The sequence below is a fragment of the Pyrus communis genome, chromosome 13, assembly GCF_963583255.1.
Source record: "Pyrus communis chromosome 13, drPyrComm1.1, whole genome shotgun sequence".
NCBI classification, from domain to species: domain Eukaryota; kingdom Viridiplantae; phylum Streptophyta; class Magnoliopsida; order Rosales; family Rosaceae; genus Pyrus; species Pyrus communis.
Genome location: NC_084815.1, coordinates 2,740,487 through 2,758,642, shown reverse-complemented (window position 1 = coordinate 2,758,642; position 18,156 = coordinate 2,740,487). Strand labels below are relative to the sequence as shown.

The following is an 18,156-nucleotide window of genomic DNA, read 5'->3' as shown; positions in this document are numbered from 1 at the left end:
TTAATAATGCATTTTGTGAGTCTATCGGGAAGCTAGGGTGGCATTAACTTTCACGTCCGAAATAGAGAATTAAATTTTGTCGTTGCGGCTGCATCACTTGGTGTCTGCTGCTCCACCTCATTTGGTAGCTATGATGGCTTGTAGTAGTGTTCAAACGTTGCTCACTGTCTGAGGCTATGACATATATAACATTGTCGAATGAGAAATTCTTGATTGAGATTGTCCTTTGTAGTAGCTGACTTACAAAAACTATGACCAGGTGGAGGTGACCTCTATGTGAGTGAGCTACCGCACAGCCGCACATGACAGCCTTACCCAAGATTTTCTCCGTATGTCATGAATGAAAGCTTGACTATATATTTGGAAATTGGATTATCTATGTACTCAGCTGTCAACACCATTGTCATTTTCCAATTCTACTAGCTATATCAATGCATTGACACTCATAAATTATTTGCTTAACATAGAATTTCTAATTAATTACCTTGTCCCACGCTCTTTCCGCGCTTTTCACACTCTACGAACCTATTTTTACATTGTTGTTTCCTTCAATAATTATTCTCCCTCCAATACCACATTGTTCTATCTCCCACCCCCCAAAACCCCATCTCTCTCTCTCTTCAGGGAGATTCTTGAGGGCAGAGAAATAGAAATACATAAATATAATAGAAATTCATACATGGCTTCTACAGCCCAAAGTAGTCAAGCCCACGCAGTAGATCAACCTCCAACTCAATCCTCAGAGACCGACCAGCCTCGCCCCTCCTCTGCTAGCCACCCCCAGCCCGGGTACCCTCCGTCTACTATGAACTATGCTCAGCCTCAAAATGGGTATCCCCCACCCCCGGCCTACCATGGCTACCCTCCAAACGCCGGTTACAACCCTTATCAAGCGAACCCGAATGCGTATTACGCCACCACCTACTCTCAACACGACGAAGCCGCGAGCAGCTTCGCTCGCTGCTTCTGCATCATATTATTCCTCTTACTCACTGGGACCCTTCTGGCTAGCATCATCATGTTTGCAGTCGTCCGCCCTGAAAACATCACTTTCAAAGTTGAGTCATTCGGCGTTTCCAATTTCAACATGGTCCCGGCAACCAAAGTAGTCTCGGGCAAATGGGAGGCCACGATGTCCGTGGAAAACCCTAGCTTCGGTCTGAGGATGTACGTGGACAAATGGGAAACTGCCTTGTACCACAAAGATAACTTTTTGTCGTCGGGAGGGTCGTTCATGCAGGACATGCGGTTGGACTCCAAGTCCAAAGGCACCATGCAGTTGAAAATGGAGATGTCCAACTCCACGGCGGGGAGCTCGTCGGTGGAGGACATGGAGAAGGAGCAGAAGGAAGGAGGGGGTGTGAGCTTCAACTTGAGGATGTCGCTCACGTACACAATGCAACATGGGTGGTGGTATAGTAGAAACTATAGGGCTGGGATACTCAGGGTGAAATGTACGGATTTGAAGGTAAATCTTCCGATGGGTGCAAGTAGTGGAAGCATGCCTGGTGGGAGCTCTAAGAAATGCGACATTACCGACGGTTGGTAACTCAACTGCTGCTTGAAATATATAGTCATGTCATGATAGGCGACAAAATGGTCGGATTTTTGTTTTTTTATTTCATGATCTCATTGATGATGATCTTCTTTCCATGTCTTCATTTGTGGGAGATTATCTATTAATTGGTTGTATATTAGATGAAGTGGTGTTTTTTTTCTGAATTTAGAAGCCTCTGATATCTAATTGTTGTAGATACTTTAATTTTGTTAAATATTGGAAGATATCCTTAGTTCCCTTCCACAAACAATGAAAGAAGAGTAATGTTATTCATACCATATTTTTGTACCACATTTTCATACTATCTTAGGTGACATTTGATGTGGACAGCCAAATCATTTGAATTAATCAAATTTTTTAATTTAGTTCATTATTTAATACACTAATATTTAAGAAAAACTAGTTAATTAAATGATGATTGTGGTATACGAGGAGTCTTTCTCCTTCATTTCCTTCGGTTTTGAAAAATTTTCAAATGATGTGGCTGTCCACATCAGATGCCACCTAAGGTGGTATAGAAATATGGTATAAAAACATGGTATGAATAGCATTACTTATGAAAGAAAGATAGTGGGGCATCTTGGTATTGAGAGCTAAGAAATATAATAGTGGACATTCAAATGCATGCATTCTGTTGATGAGTAGTGTTAGGTTGTAGTTCCACACAACTCATAAAAATGTGTATTATAAAATAACTTACATAGCACGGGTACACCATCGTGTGTTGTTCATGTAAATAAAATAAAGATATGTAGACAAAAACTTACATATATTTTTATTTCATTGGCACAAGATGTCATCGTGATAGTGTACTTGTGGCACATAAGTCATTTTTTAAAAAGAAAGGTGTTATTACAACTTCAAAAAAATTACCCTGCGCAAAGCTTCTCAACAACCCTGAGAATTTGTCCTCTTCCCCTTTCTTCCCGCCAACATATATTTAATTTGGATAAACAACACTGTGAAGGCAACCGGCGACATCTTCAGTTTGGATAGACAGCACTGGAGCCTTATAATCAACTGACCGATGAGCATCTTTAGTTTGGATAGACAGCACTTCTTCGAGGTCGATTGATTATTTATCTAAGTCTCAGCCAATAAGGGTTTTCGAGTCTTTGTTGGTAGAGGTTATCTCATCAGCCTTCTCAGCGAAGTGAGGTGTTATAGGTTATTAGGCTTGGCACATTGAACGCTAAGTTTTATTTTATGATTGAATATTCACAAGTACATTTTAGAGTTCGACATTCCAATGGCCGAACCACGTTTACCATCAAGACATTTATCTCTTTCGAGTATTTGTGTCTGTATAGTCTGATACCAGTTCAGCGTACTTATACTCTCACGAATATAATTACCGAGACTGAACCTGGTGTCGACGATTTGTGAACTTCGCAAAACTAGCAGCCTTGTCTTCAGGCTCTAGAACTCAAAGGCTGAGACGTGTTCCTTCCTCGGCCACAGTCGCAAGATCAAGAAGTCAGCAGCTCGCCCAACGCGACATCAACACATTCTACTCCCCGGCCGAGCTCGACCGACGAGTTAGCATGCCTCGCACACAACCGAATGACGTAGTGAGCTTATTAATTAATCAGCATGCGCACCACGTAGGCTTGGTAGTTTTTAGGGTCAACACGCCCTCCTGAAAAGAAAAAAAACATAATTTATTGTTGACTAGAGATAATGACAATGTACGGCAGATCTTGAGATTCCGAGGCCCATGCTTTATTCTCATAGAAGGCTTTGTTAAAGGCATGTTGTTTTTTTTAGCAAACGATATTATCTACACTAATATGGATGAGGGTGGGCTTAGCCTCACAATGGGTTAGTAATAATGTGGTTCAAATTTACCTTTAGTGATAATCAAACATATGACCTCTCACTTACAAGTGAAGAGAAATATTACTAAACCGTAATACTAAATGGCAAAGACATATTGTTTTTACCTAGCAGAGCAGAATTATAAACTGAGGATAATTTTGTCTTTACATTTTACTTAAAAATAAATAAATAAATAAAAGACAAACAAACAAACAAAACTTTGTTTGGTAATTACTTGGAGTTTTGAATTTTCAAAATAAGTGAAATTAAAAATTAAAAATTGTAAATGAAATGTTGATCAAACAATGCTTAATAAATTAATCTATTGTGAAGCTTAACCCACTCCCTTATCTCTTTAGTATAGATAATATTATTTGTTTCAAAAAAAAAAAAAATTAAAAAATTAAAAAAAAATAAAAAAATTAAAAAATAAAAGGGAACACTTGATAAAAATCTAACAGATCCCAAACTATTTTATTTGGGCTTATACAAAATAATAAATGTAAGGCGCGTTGGAGCTTTAGTTTTCAAGGGCGTCGCTTGAAAAAGCAAAGCAACCCTATTACGTTTGTTTTTAGCTCCTTTAAATAATATTATATTAATAAAGCGCGTGGATGATATCTTTTGTTTAAAAAACATGACACTTAATAAAAATCTAACGGAACCCAAACTATTTTATTTGGGGCTTGTTTACGTGAATTTGGGCTTTATATAGAATCCATCACCGATAGGGCAAATGGCAAAGCCTGAATGAGCCCAAGGTCAGCCGTGAGAGTTGCCTAAGTGTGGGTTAGCCGAGATAGACCGTGTGGGGACGACAGATGACGACAAGATAAGTGTCGCCGCCGTGTTGAAGGGGCGCTAAGATTCCTCAATACGTTGCTTTCAACCCAACGTGCCGGAGATGCCAGCTTTTGGTTTAAGTGCTACTGATTTTTTATTTAATCTTTTCCCATCCCCAATGAAGTATTAATTTATGACAGCTTCCAACTATCTGTCAAAAATATTTGTTATTATTAACCGTTAATCTAAAACCAAAGCTCTCTCATTTGAAATGGCTGCTTCTTCGTCCCAAGGACAAGACAAGACTGTCACCGGCTATCCAGCTCCGCCGGGCCAATTTGCCGCCGGCTACCCTGCCGCAGCTCCCTACCCTTATGCGGCCCCACCGCCGCACCCCAACCGCAATAATTACCATCCCACGGGCCCACCACCTCCCTACTACAACCCTCAGCCCAATGGGCCCTTCAGGCGCAAACCCACCCTCCTCTGCCGCATCATCATCGCCGCCGTCGCTCTGTTCGCCGTCATGTCCATCATCTCCTTCATCTCCTGGCTCGTCCTCCGCCCCCAACTCCCCGAGTTCCGGGTCGAATCGGCCAGCGTCTCTCCGCTCAACGCGACTAGCTCCGAGCTAACCGCCACGTGGGACTTCACCCTCCTCGCCACCAACCCCAACGACAAGCTCACCATCTTCTACGACCGCCTCACGGCCTCGCCCGTGTACGGCAGAGTTCCGCTCACCACGGCGGCGGTGCCTCCCTTCGTCTTAGCCAAGAGGAACCAGACGCGCGTCAATTTCAAGCTCGCGACGGTGGGGGAATACGTCGGCGACAACGTGGCGAGGGGAATCGCCGACGGGAAGGATCGCGGGTCGGTGAGGTTCGGAGTGTGGGTGGCGGCGTGGGTTCGGTTTAAGTCTGGGGTGTTTCAATCGAGATCGCGGTTGTTGCAGGTCTACTGCAATCGGGTCGAATTCACCGGGTTTGCCCGGAATAATGGGACCGGGACTTTGACGGGTCAGTCAAGTCCGTGCGAAGTTGAGTTATGAGACTGAGTAATCAGTATAATAATACAAATAGGTTTTTTCATATTTTATTTTTCTTTCGTTTTTAACCCAAAAATTGGTGAACGTTATAAATTAGTCCTTGTTTATGATTTTGGGCTATGGAATGGAATTGTTTTCTGAATCATAGCATCGTTTGTACTATTTTGCATATTTCTGTGTAGGAATTGGCAGAGTGTTGGTTTTGGTTGGATGATGTTTTAGGACCTTGCACTTTGCTTTTGTAAAGATTAAAATTAAGCGTAGAATAGGCTCGTGTACAAGGTTAAAAGGGACTGCATAAATCATTTCCGGTTAAAAAATCATCCTCCTGGTGTAAGTCATATGTCAATGTCGCTCATGTGCTGAAACCTGTTATTGTTCTCAATCTATCCGAATTCTATCCAAGTTTGCCAATACACGCATTATGTGACCCTAAGTCACCTACAAGTGATGCACACATTGGTTCGAGCCAGACGGAATTTGGATGGAAAGTGTGATTTGAACTGAGATTGGTAAATAGGTTTGACAACTAAGAGTTATTTTTCCCCACCTGGCATATATCTAACCCTCAGCATGAGTTTTGAAAGCCTTTCCATTGTATATTCAAACTTTAGAGTTCAGACTATGAAGTATCTAATGTAGCTTGGTGAAGTTGTTCTTTACACCAACTCAATTTGTAGGGACGCATAAATTCGTTATTGAAGGGTTGATTGTGCCTTTACGATACACATTTGCACCAAGCATTAGTTTTGGAAAACTCATCTCTTTCTTCTAAAGACACCCTTGCCTATTACTCGTGAATGATATCGAAACATATGTCTAGTTTACTGTGCTTGAATGGCTGGTTGTAAAGTTAGTTTTGTGAATGAAGCTGTTGTATTGTGATGATATGATTATAAATTTGTAGTCAGTGTTATCGGGAAGTATACAAGGTTCTTCTTAGGGAAGGGAAGGTCGATCAACGTGTACAAGGTTTTTTCTGGGGAGGGAAGGTCGATGCTAGTGTTTATCTGTTTGGTTTCAAACAAGGTTCTTCTTTGAAGTAAATTTGTTGGTATTTGTTCTCTCATAGATGCTATATATGTGCTTGTAGTGTAAATGCGGCGTTGATTGTTGGTCAAGTTGTACTATAGACAATACTGTTCGATATGGATTAAGAATTCAAGGGAGTAGTTGGGAAAAAATGTAGTTAGTTCGACTCATCCGAAGCATTTCTAGCACAATGTTAATGTTAAAGAAGGTTTTTATTTGATTTCAGTTGGTATGATTGTAAAACCCCTCCCCAAAATCTCTTTGTAATCCCACATTTCCCCTAAAAGTTATTGAAATGTGAAATTAGGTCCCTTATCCTAATCTAATCTGGACCCTCCATCTAGGTTTTCTTTCTCCCTCACGCTACCACGTGGCAGGCCCCTAACTCACCTTACCTCTCTCTTCTTTCCCGAGTCTTTCTCGAATCTCTCACTCTCAACTCTCACTCTCTCTCGAAACTCTCCCTCTCAGCCCTTTTCTCGATCACACCCACACCTCTACCTCGACGTCGACGCACCACCAGCACCATCTCCGCGAACTCTCTCTCTTACTCCCCCTCATCTCTGCAAGCTCCGAGACACCCAGAGGCACCCAAATCTCTCTGGCGAGCCCCGTGCCTCTCGCACAAGATTCCAGCCACCTCGTGCAATTTCTGTTGGATCTTAGGTACAAAACCTCTTCCCCACTCTTGTACCTCCATGTTTGTAGGTAGATTGGCATCTTGCCATCGACCAAAGCTGGGGAAGCTTTGGCGTCCTCTTCCCTGTCGAAACCAGGTCGTTGGGCCGACTCACCCAAAACCCAGTCAAACCAGGCCCCTTTGGATCGTGTATAGAACTCGAGCCTCAGGCCTATTTAAAACCCAACCCAACCTTTTTATTTTATTTATTTATTTTAATTATTTTAATTATTTAATTCTAAAATGCAAAGGCCTTTGGGCCTTTTCCTTTAGGGCCTTAGGCTCGTACACCTTTTTAACCGTAAACCTTGGGTCGGGCTTCCAAAGCAGGCCCGTGTGTTAGAACCCACAAGAACCGGCCTTAGGGCCAAATGGAACTTAGGCCTCCAGCCCGTTTACCCTAAACCCTAAAACCCATTAGACCCAAACCCTTTAGGCCCAACCCAGTTGACCCGACCCAATCAACAGTTAGCGTTGACTTTTTTATTTTTTCGGGTTTTCGTCTAGGACCTCTCCTAGGCTAATTTCGACGTCCTGGAACCATTTATGATGTTTGTTTCTCGAAATTCAATCGTTTGAATAAAGTTTTATTAATTGTACACTTTATGTGCTTAGGTGCGAATATTAGCGGCGATTCCGTTATTCCTATTTCGTACGGCTCTTCTACGACGGAGTATTTGTGAGTGGACCCCTTCTAAAATGTGTGTTTTAATAGTAGAAATGCATGCATAAAAAGCATGATTTAATGATCACGTTTTAGATAATGTTTTATGAGTAAATTGGATTGACCTTATATGATTATTATGCTTACTAAGAAAATTTTGGAATACCTTATTTTCTATCGAACCTATGTTCTTTGTAAGATATCTAATGGAGGACGATATACTATTTAGAACATGTTTTTACACACTTCTTTATAGTATAGATGATGGATGACTTTATATTATGAATATGTTTTTGAGATATATACACACACACACTTATGTTTGGAAAGTCTATGTTCAATGTTTTTGTGCATATCTAGTGGTCATTGTTTTGCATGCGGGCGTAGGTTGGTGGCTTCAGCCGGGCGTAGGTTGGTGGCTTCGGCCGTATGACACTTATACATGATACCACTAGCTAGCACACTATATATAAGATATGTTTCATGAGAAGTGTTATGGCATGCTAGGGTTTTCGGAAAAACCTACTACAGAATATACTATTGAATTTCCATAAAACTTTGGAGGTTAGTATGTTGATAACTGTTTTATTATATATATACCAACTTGGTCCACTCATGTTTGTTTTGCGCCCCCTCAGAATTTAGAATCGAGGCATACAATCCCAGCGTCAAGGCACTTCCGCATAGGCATCTTGGAGTCTTCTCGGTTTATGACCCATTCTTGTATTCATTCAATTTTATGTTATTTCTTCTAGTGTTCCAAATTAGTTGTATGCTCTGAACACGTTCCTTATTCATATTTTAATTATATTTAAATTTATAAGTCCTATTTATTTCTTGTTCTCATGCATCCTAAATGGCTTGTGTCACCTTCGGGTGTCGGCTAGCATGTACCTACCCTGGTGTTCAGGAAACATCGGGATTAGAGCGTGTCAATGATAATAGTGGAGTTATCAAATGTAAACTCTTGTTCTAGTTTTGTGTTTACATGTCTTGTTTTGTATGTACTTCTTTCCTAGCCGTTTTCCAGTTAAGGTACTCTACTTCGACACTAGATTGCACGTTTTCTCTTACAAGAATAAAACAAACTACTATTCCGACAGCGTTACAACTTCACTATATTACACAATGTTAAATGTTTTCTCTTCGGAGAAGAACAACGGCTACTGCTCTGACTTGATTTTTAACTGTGTCAATACGCTATTGAGTTGTGCACACAGGGCACTTATGATGCTACATTGTGGGAGCCAAAAATGATTACTCTACTAAATAAGTCAGTAGCACACCAAACATGAGGAGTAGAGCTACAATGAAGCAACATAATACCCACTACATGGAACATGGAGAAATAGACGGAGAGTTAAACTTGGAGCCCAAGACTTGAATGCCTATAAAAGGGCAATAATCTCATCAGCATGAAGGGAGCAAAGAGAGGTCTAAGATCGTTCTATATTTTATAAGCATTCTGAACAAATACTAACTTGAGTGTCGGAGTGTTTTTTTCGCAGATCCCCTCCTCCCTCATTGATGTCGAGCGAAGATGGTGTTGTGGACTTCTCAACATATTTACAAGGTTTACTTGTTAGAGGATTGGAGGAACCAAAATTTTCCACTCCAACAATTGACGCCATCTATGGGAATTTGTACAAAAAGCCGTATTTGAAAAGTCATGGTGTCACCCACGCCACAATGGGGGCACAGGCCAAAAACTTCAATAAGTTTTTCTATTCTTCTCTTTGCCCAATTTAAAACCCTTGACCGTCTCTCTATCCCCTGTTCTCATTGAACTGGATGAAGGAAAGCACAATCACTATAAGACGTCGAAACCAAGAGCAACGATAAAACATGGGAAATTCTTCAGAGGGTAAAGCATGGGAAATTTTTCAGAGGCGAAGATGACTCTTAACCGCCATCACCGTTGCCGTTGTTCTCTTCCTTGCCCTTGCGATCGGTGACGGGTCCCCCGAAGCCGATACGGCTCGTCTACCTCTGACAAAAATGGGGAGTTCCTGAGGGATCAAGAAGAAGTCTCCATTGGTATCGTTGGTCATGCTTGCCAGAAAAGAGCTTTATTCTTAACCAGCTTTTCGGATTTCAAGTGGCATTTACACATCGCCCATGTACAAAAAGGCTATGGCATTGGAATGCACAATTTAAGAGAACTGCACTGGATGAGCCTAAATACAATCTATTACTATTGGATAATGATGCTTTTGATCGGACGGAAACAGGATAATGGAAGGATAACGCCCTGTGAATATCAGAAGCTTGCTTTGAAGCCAGTTGAGGACAAAAAAAGGACATAGTTGCTAAAAATGAGGCACGAACAAAAAAAAAAAGAAAAGCCCAAAAGTGGGGAATAAAAGATGGAACACTGCATTCAACCCTGTCATGAGAAAGACAATTGCACGAAGTGACAATAAGTTCCTACATCTTGTTGCAATGATTTATGCAGGCTTAAGAGAGCAAGAGAAATTAAAGTGAAAATAAAGGATTCAAGGCATGAGACATCAAATTAGGTTTACAATGAAGAGATAAGTGGTTGAATAAGGTTATGGTTTAGCTTTGGTTGATTAAATTTGTGTGATGAGTTTGGGTACACCACGGGATGCTCCATTTTCTTAGTTTTGAGGTTAGTGTTAGCATAGAGAAACATAGATTTAGTTAGTAGCTGCTGACTCATGTAGTTATTGATTAGTGAGTTTAGTTTTTAAATTAAGCTTGTTTAACTCTAATTAATTATGTTTACTGTTGTGTATATAAGTCTGGGAGATTCCAGATTATTTAGTAGAGAATTACATTTGTTGAATTAATAAAAGAATGCTCTCTCTCTCTCTAGTTTGGTGTGAAAAAGATTTCAAGGGTTTTGTAATTTTCAGGCATTGATTTTGTGAAGATCGCTTTTATGATACCAAAGCATGTTCTCTACGTGTGAAATCCAACAGTCACACTTGCTCTATCTCACTCCGTTTGTGTTATCCACGTATTTGGTCTGAAAATTCTCCACAAGTGAGGGGACATTTTGACGAATCTCATGTTGATGAGAGAATGAACCTTAGACGGGCTTATAAGTACTTGAGTTACTCCTCATATTATCAATTGGTTTTATATTGAAACACCAAAATTCATTAGTCTGGCTCAGTATTTGTTAATCCATTATTATTACACTCGTAACATGTTATTATATAGATCTTTACATGTTTATGCTGTTACTTATAATGTGGCATTTTTGTTACGTACTGATGGACTCTGGTCTTTTTTACCTTCATTTTAGATCTTTTATCCACGTATCGCATCAAACCCAGCTCATACATGCTTTATTGCCCTTGGTCATCTCCCTCTTGTTGTATCATATTGCTGCCAAGTCAATGAAATAATCATGCCACATCATCCTGTGTTGAGTTTTATGTTCTATACTAGCTATTTGTACACGCGCGTTGCTGCAGGTTTTTAAACCGTATAAAACATGTAGAAAGTTATGATGTATATACATGATACACATTATTTACACGTGAAAAACCAATTACGACCTTAAAAAGGTTTTTACTTCAACATAACAAAAACATTTTGCATGAATTTTAGTAAGAACTAACTAATATATATCAAGGGATTCCCTCTAATGTACAATTTGCACAACTCAAGAATTGAAGGGTGATTGAAATAGTTTGCTCAAAAAGAAATAACATAGCTGATTTGACATGAAAATATATATGTTAACAACAGAACTATATATGCGAGGCAAGTTGATTTGACATGAAAACAAAAAGTGAAATGGTCCGCTTAAAAGTCACACATTATTGTTTAAGAAATATGTCAGCGCGTCCATTCTTCTAAGATAACGATGAATCATGGCCAGCTGAGACCTCATTTTCAAAGATCTCCTCTTGTAAATCAAATGTAATTTTTCTTGAAGATAAATCTTTGGTAATAACCCATAACCCAGAACAATGTTTAAAAGCCAATTTATACACTGAAAACTACGTAACTTTACGTCTCTTCTAGAAGGTAACTTTTTGTTCTAATCCATAACCTAGAACAATGGTCAAAACCCCAATCTGAAATTTTATCTGGGTACTAACTTCTATAATTTCCAAATCACAAAATTCCAGTAAGGGTATGCCGAAACACAAAATCATAAATTCAATTTCTTTGGGTACAGGACAACATAAAGATTGAGACTTTTTTTTTATTTCTACAACTCTACATACTTTCGAGCCCTGCATTTTTCCGGAAACAAACAGAAAGTGAAAGAAGTCGTACCTGGTTCGAAAGAGCGGTCGCTATTGGCGAGTTCGGTGGAACAGTGATGGCAGAGATCTCTGGTGAGAAGGCCAATAAGATGGACCAAACCATTGAACAAAAAAACCTAGATTTTTAAAATTAAAATCACAAAAATTTGAACAAAAAAAATAGAACCCAAAAACGAAACCGAAACAAATATGTCCGAGAACTCACCAGGAAACCCAAGCTTTCTGGGTTTAAAATTTCTTCAAATCAGAATGGAGGCAAGCGTTCCTGGGTATGGCAGAGTGGAATTGGACTTAGATGAGGCGAATTCAAGGAATTTTAGTTTTGTTGTGAGAAGAACAACATGGACAACCCTTGAGGAATTTCTTCGAATCGGAACGGATAGACAGCATATGTTCTGGCTCGTGCAAAATAGGGAGAGAGAACTGGAGTTCGTGTACCAAAAGGAGGACCACCGGAAGCAAATGAAAAGCCCAGGTTTGTGAGAGAAAGAAGTGCAAACGGAAGGAAAATTCGAGATGTTGGGGAAGCGGAGCAGTCGACGATGATCGACGCGTGGGCAAGGTGGAGAAATAAGTAAATCTACTGTGCCAAGGAGGAAAAACAACGAATAGCAAGGAAGAGAATAAGGGCATTTCCGTCATTTCACTGTTCATTAACAGTGCAAAACAGTACCCAAAAATTTCGTTTTAGTATATGTATAATTTATCAAGAATATTTAAACTATTCTAATCTATGTGGAGGGGATTTCGAACTTAAGTTCAATAGAGTGGGGACACTATTTAGTACTACGATATAGTAATATTTTTTTTAATTTGTAAGTGAGAGGTCTTATGTTGCTAACTCATTATGAGACTAAGCTCACCTCCCTCTTCTTAGTGTAGATCATATCGTTTGTCACAAAAAAAAAAAAAAAAAATAAGGACAACTTGGGTCAATTGGTTTAACCCATATACGTTTTATTTCAAATCTTTATATTATAAATACAGTATATAAACTATATATAAAATGACAGTTTTTCTTTCAGTTTCAATTGTCTAATCATTAATTTTGGTGCTTTGTGATTGTTTGGATAATCACTAGCTTCAACATTCAAGGCATGCTGAAAGAAAAAAAGAAAAAAATTTGTTCAAGTTGAAAGAAGAAAATAGATTAGTCATGAAATTAGAATATCAGCACTATATAATTTATCATTTCTTATTCCTACAAAATAAGAGATTCTTCTTTCTTACTTCAACATGCCTCAAATCCTATGAGTTATCTAATGCAACCCACTTATAGACACCAAATGAATCCTATATGTATAGTCAATACATTTATCATTATGACGATGTAAAAAACATGTGATAACTCAGAGCATGTATACTTATTGATTAAAAAATTCGCCTTATCACCGATTTTAGAAAATCATGCATCTTTTTCTTTTTCTTTTTTTTTTATGCGGCGAGGAATAAATACTTTGAACTTGGACTAGCAAGAGTTTAATCCCTTCCTCCTAAATAATTATCAGATTTTAATAGGCATCTTGGTTCCACCTATTGTTATAGTAATTAAGGAGCCAGTGGGTGAAGCAATTGTGGAGAAACCTATTTGGCCATGGCCTATATAACTTTATGAAACCTTTTGTTATACAAGTCACAAGGGAATTATATTTTATATATATTAGTTTAACTTTTGATATGATATAAGAAACATGATAAGATTCCTAGACAACGATAAGTGTGTCCATATTTGTATATGTCTAAGTTGGACATGATTAGGACCCTGGTGTATATTGTGGTTGAGATCGAAAGAGATTGACATCGATACTTAGTGCATGTAAAAGTAATTGTGGTATCTGGGTTTTCTTTCTATTTCTTTTTCTGGGAAGGTTATAAATTTATAATGTCCCCGTGAAGAAACAGTTTGGAATTTTCTTAGCAAAAACAGAAGCAAGACTTGTTGGGTAAAAGCAATGGACTTATAGCTTCAGCCGGTTGGGAACATTCTCGCTTGCTCCCAAGGTTTTCAGTTTGAATTTCCCCTCCCCGAAGAAAGGAGAATAAAAAAATTAAAAAAAAAAAAGCATTCATAAAGAAAATCCAAGTTTTGGGAGATTGATCTCAAATTGAGATGCGTTACGTTTATTGACAATTATTAGAACAATCATTTTTCATTTACTTCCTTTATCATTAGAGAATTAATTAGTAAAGAAACAAAGTTATTGTACTTCGCTTGAGTAAGACTGATCTTAATTAGTAATAGTTTTCACATTTTGGAGGAGCCTTTACTTGTGTTAAATCTGTTTTGCTTGATGATTATTTCTTAATTTGGTTTGGCTATGCCTTAGTTTACCTAAAAATTAAAGATTTATTTCATCCGAGTAAGATAATACGTACGAGTTGCAGTTAACAAAATTTCTCAAGTAAGAATTATTTGACCAAAGCAGGAAAAGGTTAATTCACTTAGCAAAACTATAATACAAATATCAGACCATATAATTCTCTAATAAAATTGTGTTATATCATGTAGTTGTAACGAATCATACCTTTTGGGGTTACAAAAGGAGGCCAAATGAATGAAGATTCAAACTCAAACCTGAAGGGGTAAATGTTCGATACTTCTGGAGATACAAACACTACTGCCCTTGAGAAAATTTCGATTAAAATTAAATTTTGTAAGATATACTGGAGAATATTAAATTAAACCTTGTAGATAGGTACGTAGGATCTCTTTTGTGCTTTGAAGAAGAAATAGTACAAGAAGGTCCAAAGGATGAGAACCATGTCCATGTGATGCCATGTGGAAAATACGATTCAAACGATTCTAGTCGTTTACACCTATTATTATGCAACATTTGTAGTCAAAACACAAAACAATGTTTCAACAAATGCACCTAATATTAGGCTGTTTCGTGGCCTTGAAGGCACATAGAAGTAATAGGGAGTAGAAACAACTACCCACAAAGTAAAAGAAAACCCACAAGAACTTGAGTGCATCAAAAAGTTGGTTAGATGGCATGTCATTTGATCTTTACGCTTCCTAATAATTCATCGATGATGTTAGGAGACATAATTTAAAGTTGTTGCTTGCATCATTACTTATGATCTTCATCTCTAATTCAAGGAAAGTGTCTAAAATCCAATATCCTTTTTGTGCTTATTTGCAACATATTGAGTGTTTTTTTAATATAGATTTTGAAGATTAATCTTAAATGGCTAGTTTTGAATTTTTTTACTAATTTGTTCGCTTTCAAGGACTCCGGTAATACTATGGATTTCACTTCACGTGAGGAAGTATGAAAAAGTTGAATTCTAGAACATTTCCCCTTCATCATAGATGATGTTTCTCCACCTTTCTCAAGAGTAAGAGACGTTCATGAGCTTCCCAACATGGTTTGCATTCCCCTTTTTCTCTTCTTAAAATTTGCTTTGAAGTTCATTTTCCATCATATTCCAACACCTTTTTTAAAGAAATTTCTCCCATGGGATAACTGGCAGATGCATCCAAATGATTCTATAGGCTCATTGGCTCACCAGCTCACTATTTATTTCACTTTTTATTATTAATAGGGTCCGTCAATAAGCTCTCAAATCCACTTTTAATCAACCCAATTAACTACGGGAATTATTAGTGGTACTTAAAAAATCTCATTATACACTATTTACAAATGTATTTAAAAAAAATATAAAATGTTTTTGGAGTGCCAATAACGATTCCATTAACTAAAGTCATCATCTTGTAGTTATAATAGTGTGGTACCAAGAATATTATCCCTTTCTTTCACCCCCATCTCTTCTCTTCCCCACTTTTTTCTCTCATTTTTTGGAACTTTTCCCTTATTTTTGAATGACCCACCAACCAAAGGTTCTCCTTTTCTCTCCCCAATGCTTTATTCTACAACTTTTTCATTAACCTTCGTCACGAAGGAGAACCAGAGCCACTGATTCCAGTCACATTTTAGCAGCAAAGCGCACGAAAACAACAAACCAATCCTTGGGTGCAAGTTGTATGAATGGGCCACTTGTTGCTTCCTTATTGGAGTGTTACACACTCACTCTCTGTTGGTGGCAGAAGGCCGAAAATTTTGTAGGTGCAGACGGAAAAATCTATAAAACCAGTGATTTATAAGAACGTTTCTTCTCCACAATCCAAGTTACTATTTTAGCTTTGGACCTTTGCATCGACTACAATGGGGAGGTGAAGTGTGATTTACAAAACAATAATTCTAATGAACAATTGGGATTTGGTGGTTCAAGGAAGATCTTGTAGGGACATTGTAATTGCCAAAGTAGGGGATAAGAATCAGCATGTATATCAGTGAAAGTGCAGAAGAGAATACCTTTGAGTAGAGAATCTAGAAGTCGCCATAGGCCACAAACCACCCCACCTTTTACGTGCATTTGGGATATCCTTGCCTTCTTTTTTGCTGCCTTCAGTTTCTGCAAAAGTCTTATCCGATGCATTTTCTTCTTGTTTTAATGATAAACTGAGAATCATCTACAGAACTGGGCAAATAGCACTACTCCGCACAGTCACTGCAGAAAAATATACTTGGATTCATTGGCGATTAGTACATAAGAGATGCAACACTTAGGAAAAACAATCAAAATTGGGACACAAGGGAATTGTCAGGGATAAAACACCATTGTATCAACTAATTAGGGTTTGAGGTTTCCCACTATGTCCTTGACTAAGGCTGCAATATTACTGCTGTTTTCTTTGGCAGAAAATTCGTAACTTAAAAATGGGGTTTGCAATCAGAAGGGTTTTTTATTTACGAATATGGTGTAACATAATAATACTAGGCACGGTTTCTCGTATGTCAAATAATTTTCGTTCAAGTTGATATTTCATAGCCAATTTAGGAGAAGGATGCAGTTGTTACAAAGTTGATGTCATTTGAAATGTCTAATAAGAGAAAAAAAAGGCCACTTAATTAGTACTACGGTCTAGTGGTATTTCTCGTCACTTGTAAGTGACAGGTATTAGGTTCAATTATCACCAAAAGTGAAGTTGAACCACATTATTATGGCAAGTTCATTGTAAGACTTAGCCCACTCTCTTACCTCCCTTTAGTGTAAATACTATCATTTGTTAAAAAAATAAAAAAAAATGAAAAAGAAGAAAGAGAGTCGTCTGCTTTTACTAATGCCAATACGACAATGAAGGGATGGATTTTATGGAATTTTCTACAATTCAGGATATGAAATATTTTGGATGTTTTAACTATTAAATTTTTATTCAAAATATAAAAATTATGATTTAACAATTTAAAGTATCTTATATTCCGAAACACTATAGAACTTTGTCAATTTTATTATTTCATGTTTTAATCTTTTTGACTGTGTATGTTTATTGGTGTACACATTTGATCATCAATCACCTTCTTTTCTGCAAGAGGTTTATATCTTGATGTTTGATTTTATTAGACTTAGCCAACATTTGACTCTTGCAACGATCAAGTTCACCCATGCGACTCTCCAAGAAAGAAAACAAATTAGCCCTTCTAAAAATATTCAACTTTTATGAATTATTTAATTTGTGCAAATTGATTGTGCATCGTTTGAAATTTGATTCTTTTTTTTTTTTTCCTTTTTCACTTGGTCTCTGGCCTGTTACAAAAGACAATAAAATTATTAGATAAAAATTGTTTCCGTAGTAACACATCCAAAAAGCTAGAGACAAGGTGATGTTAGTAATATTACCAAATTTCTAATTTCTATATGCTAGGAAAAAAAATCATTTTGGTTTAAGCACATAAAAACTTGAGATCTCACGTTTTAGATAATAAAATGAAGGGAAGGAAATGCAACGAATGAATACACTACAATCGTTGATAAGTGTTATATCCAACATATTTTATACAACCTCATGTAGCTTTCATCAGAATTTGAGAGAGAGAGAGAGAGAGAGAGAGAGAGTACAAAGAGAAAAATTGAGAAACATGTGTCGTGGGTCGTATTGGTGGTTGAGAGGGAAGACTTAGAATTGGATGTGGATAGCATATGTGTGAAAGAGCACATCATCAGTCTTTTACTTCATACTTCATACTGTACCAACCGACATAATCGATTTCTGGTTTCTAGCCTCAATAATGTATAGGAGGATAGTTTGGTTTGGTGGTTTTAACACTCTTTTATCTCTCACGCACTTTTTTTCAAATTTCGACTATTAAATCGAATGAATTGAAATAGATCAAATAACATAAATTAACAGAATATGTGTAAAAGGTAAAAAGAAGTTTGTAGATAATCCCACCCTAACTAAAATTAGCACATGAATTAAAATAAGTATTCTTTTTTAATCTTCTCACCACTGATAAAATCAACTTTCTCCGATTGTTGTTT

At 37.7% G+C, this 18,156-nt stretch overlaps 2 protein-coding genes and 1 long non-coding RNA gene across 3 annotated transcripts; 2 read left to right on the top strand and 1 right to left on the bottom strand.

Annotated features, from left to right (window-relative positions):
- Nucleotides 1-679: 679 nt before the first annotated feature.
- Nucleotides 680-1,549, top strand: LOC137713383 (uncharacterized). The gene has a single exon (XM_068452673.1). The coding sequence runs from the start codon at nt 680-682 to the stop codon at nt 1,547-1,549; it is 870 nt and encodes a 289-aa protein (XP_068308774.1).
- Nucleotides 1,550-4,297: 2,748 nt separating this feature from the next.
- LOC137713525 (uncharacterized protein At1g08160-like) lies at nt 4,298-5,373 on the top strand. Its single transcript, XM_068452835.1, has one exon. It carries the CDS (start codon nt 4,431-4,433, stop codon nt 5,205-5,207), a length of 777 nt encoding a protein of 258 aa, XP_068308936.1. The 5' UTR covers nt 4,298-4,430; the 3' UTR covers nt 5,208-5,373.
- Nucleotides 5,374-10,408: 5,035 nt separating this feature from the next.
- Nucleotides 10,409-12,353, bottom strand: LOC137714000 (uncharacterized). Its single transcript, XR_011065351.1, has 3 exons — nt 12,035-12,353; nt 11,840-11,898; nt 10,409-10,936 (listed from the first exon to the last, which is right to left on the bottom strand). It is a non-coding gene; the product is annotated as an uncharacterized lncRNA (long non-coding RNA).
- Nucleotides 12,354-18,156: the final 5,803 nt, after the last annotated feature.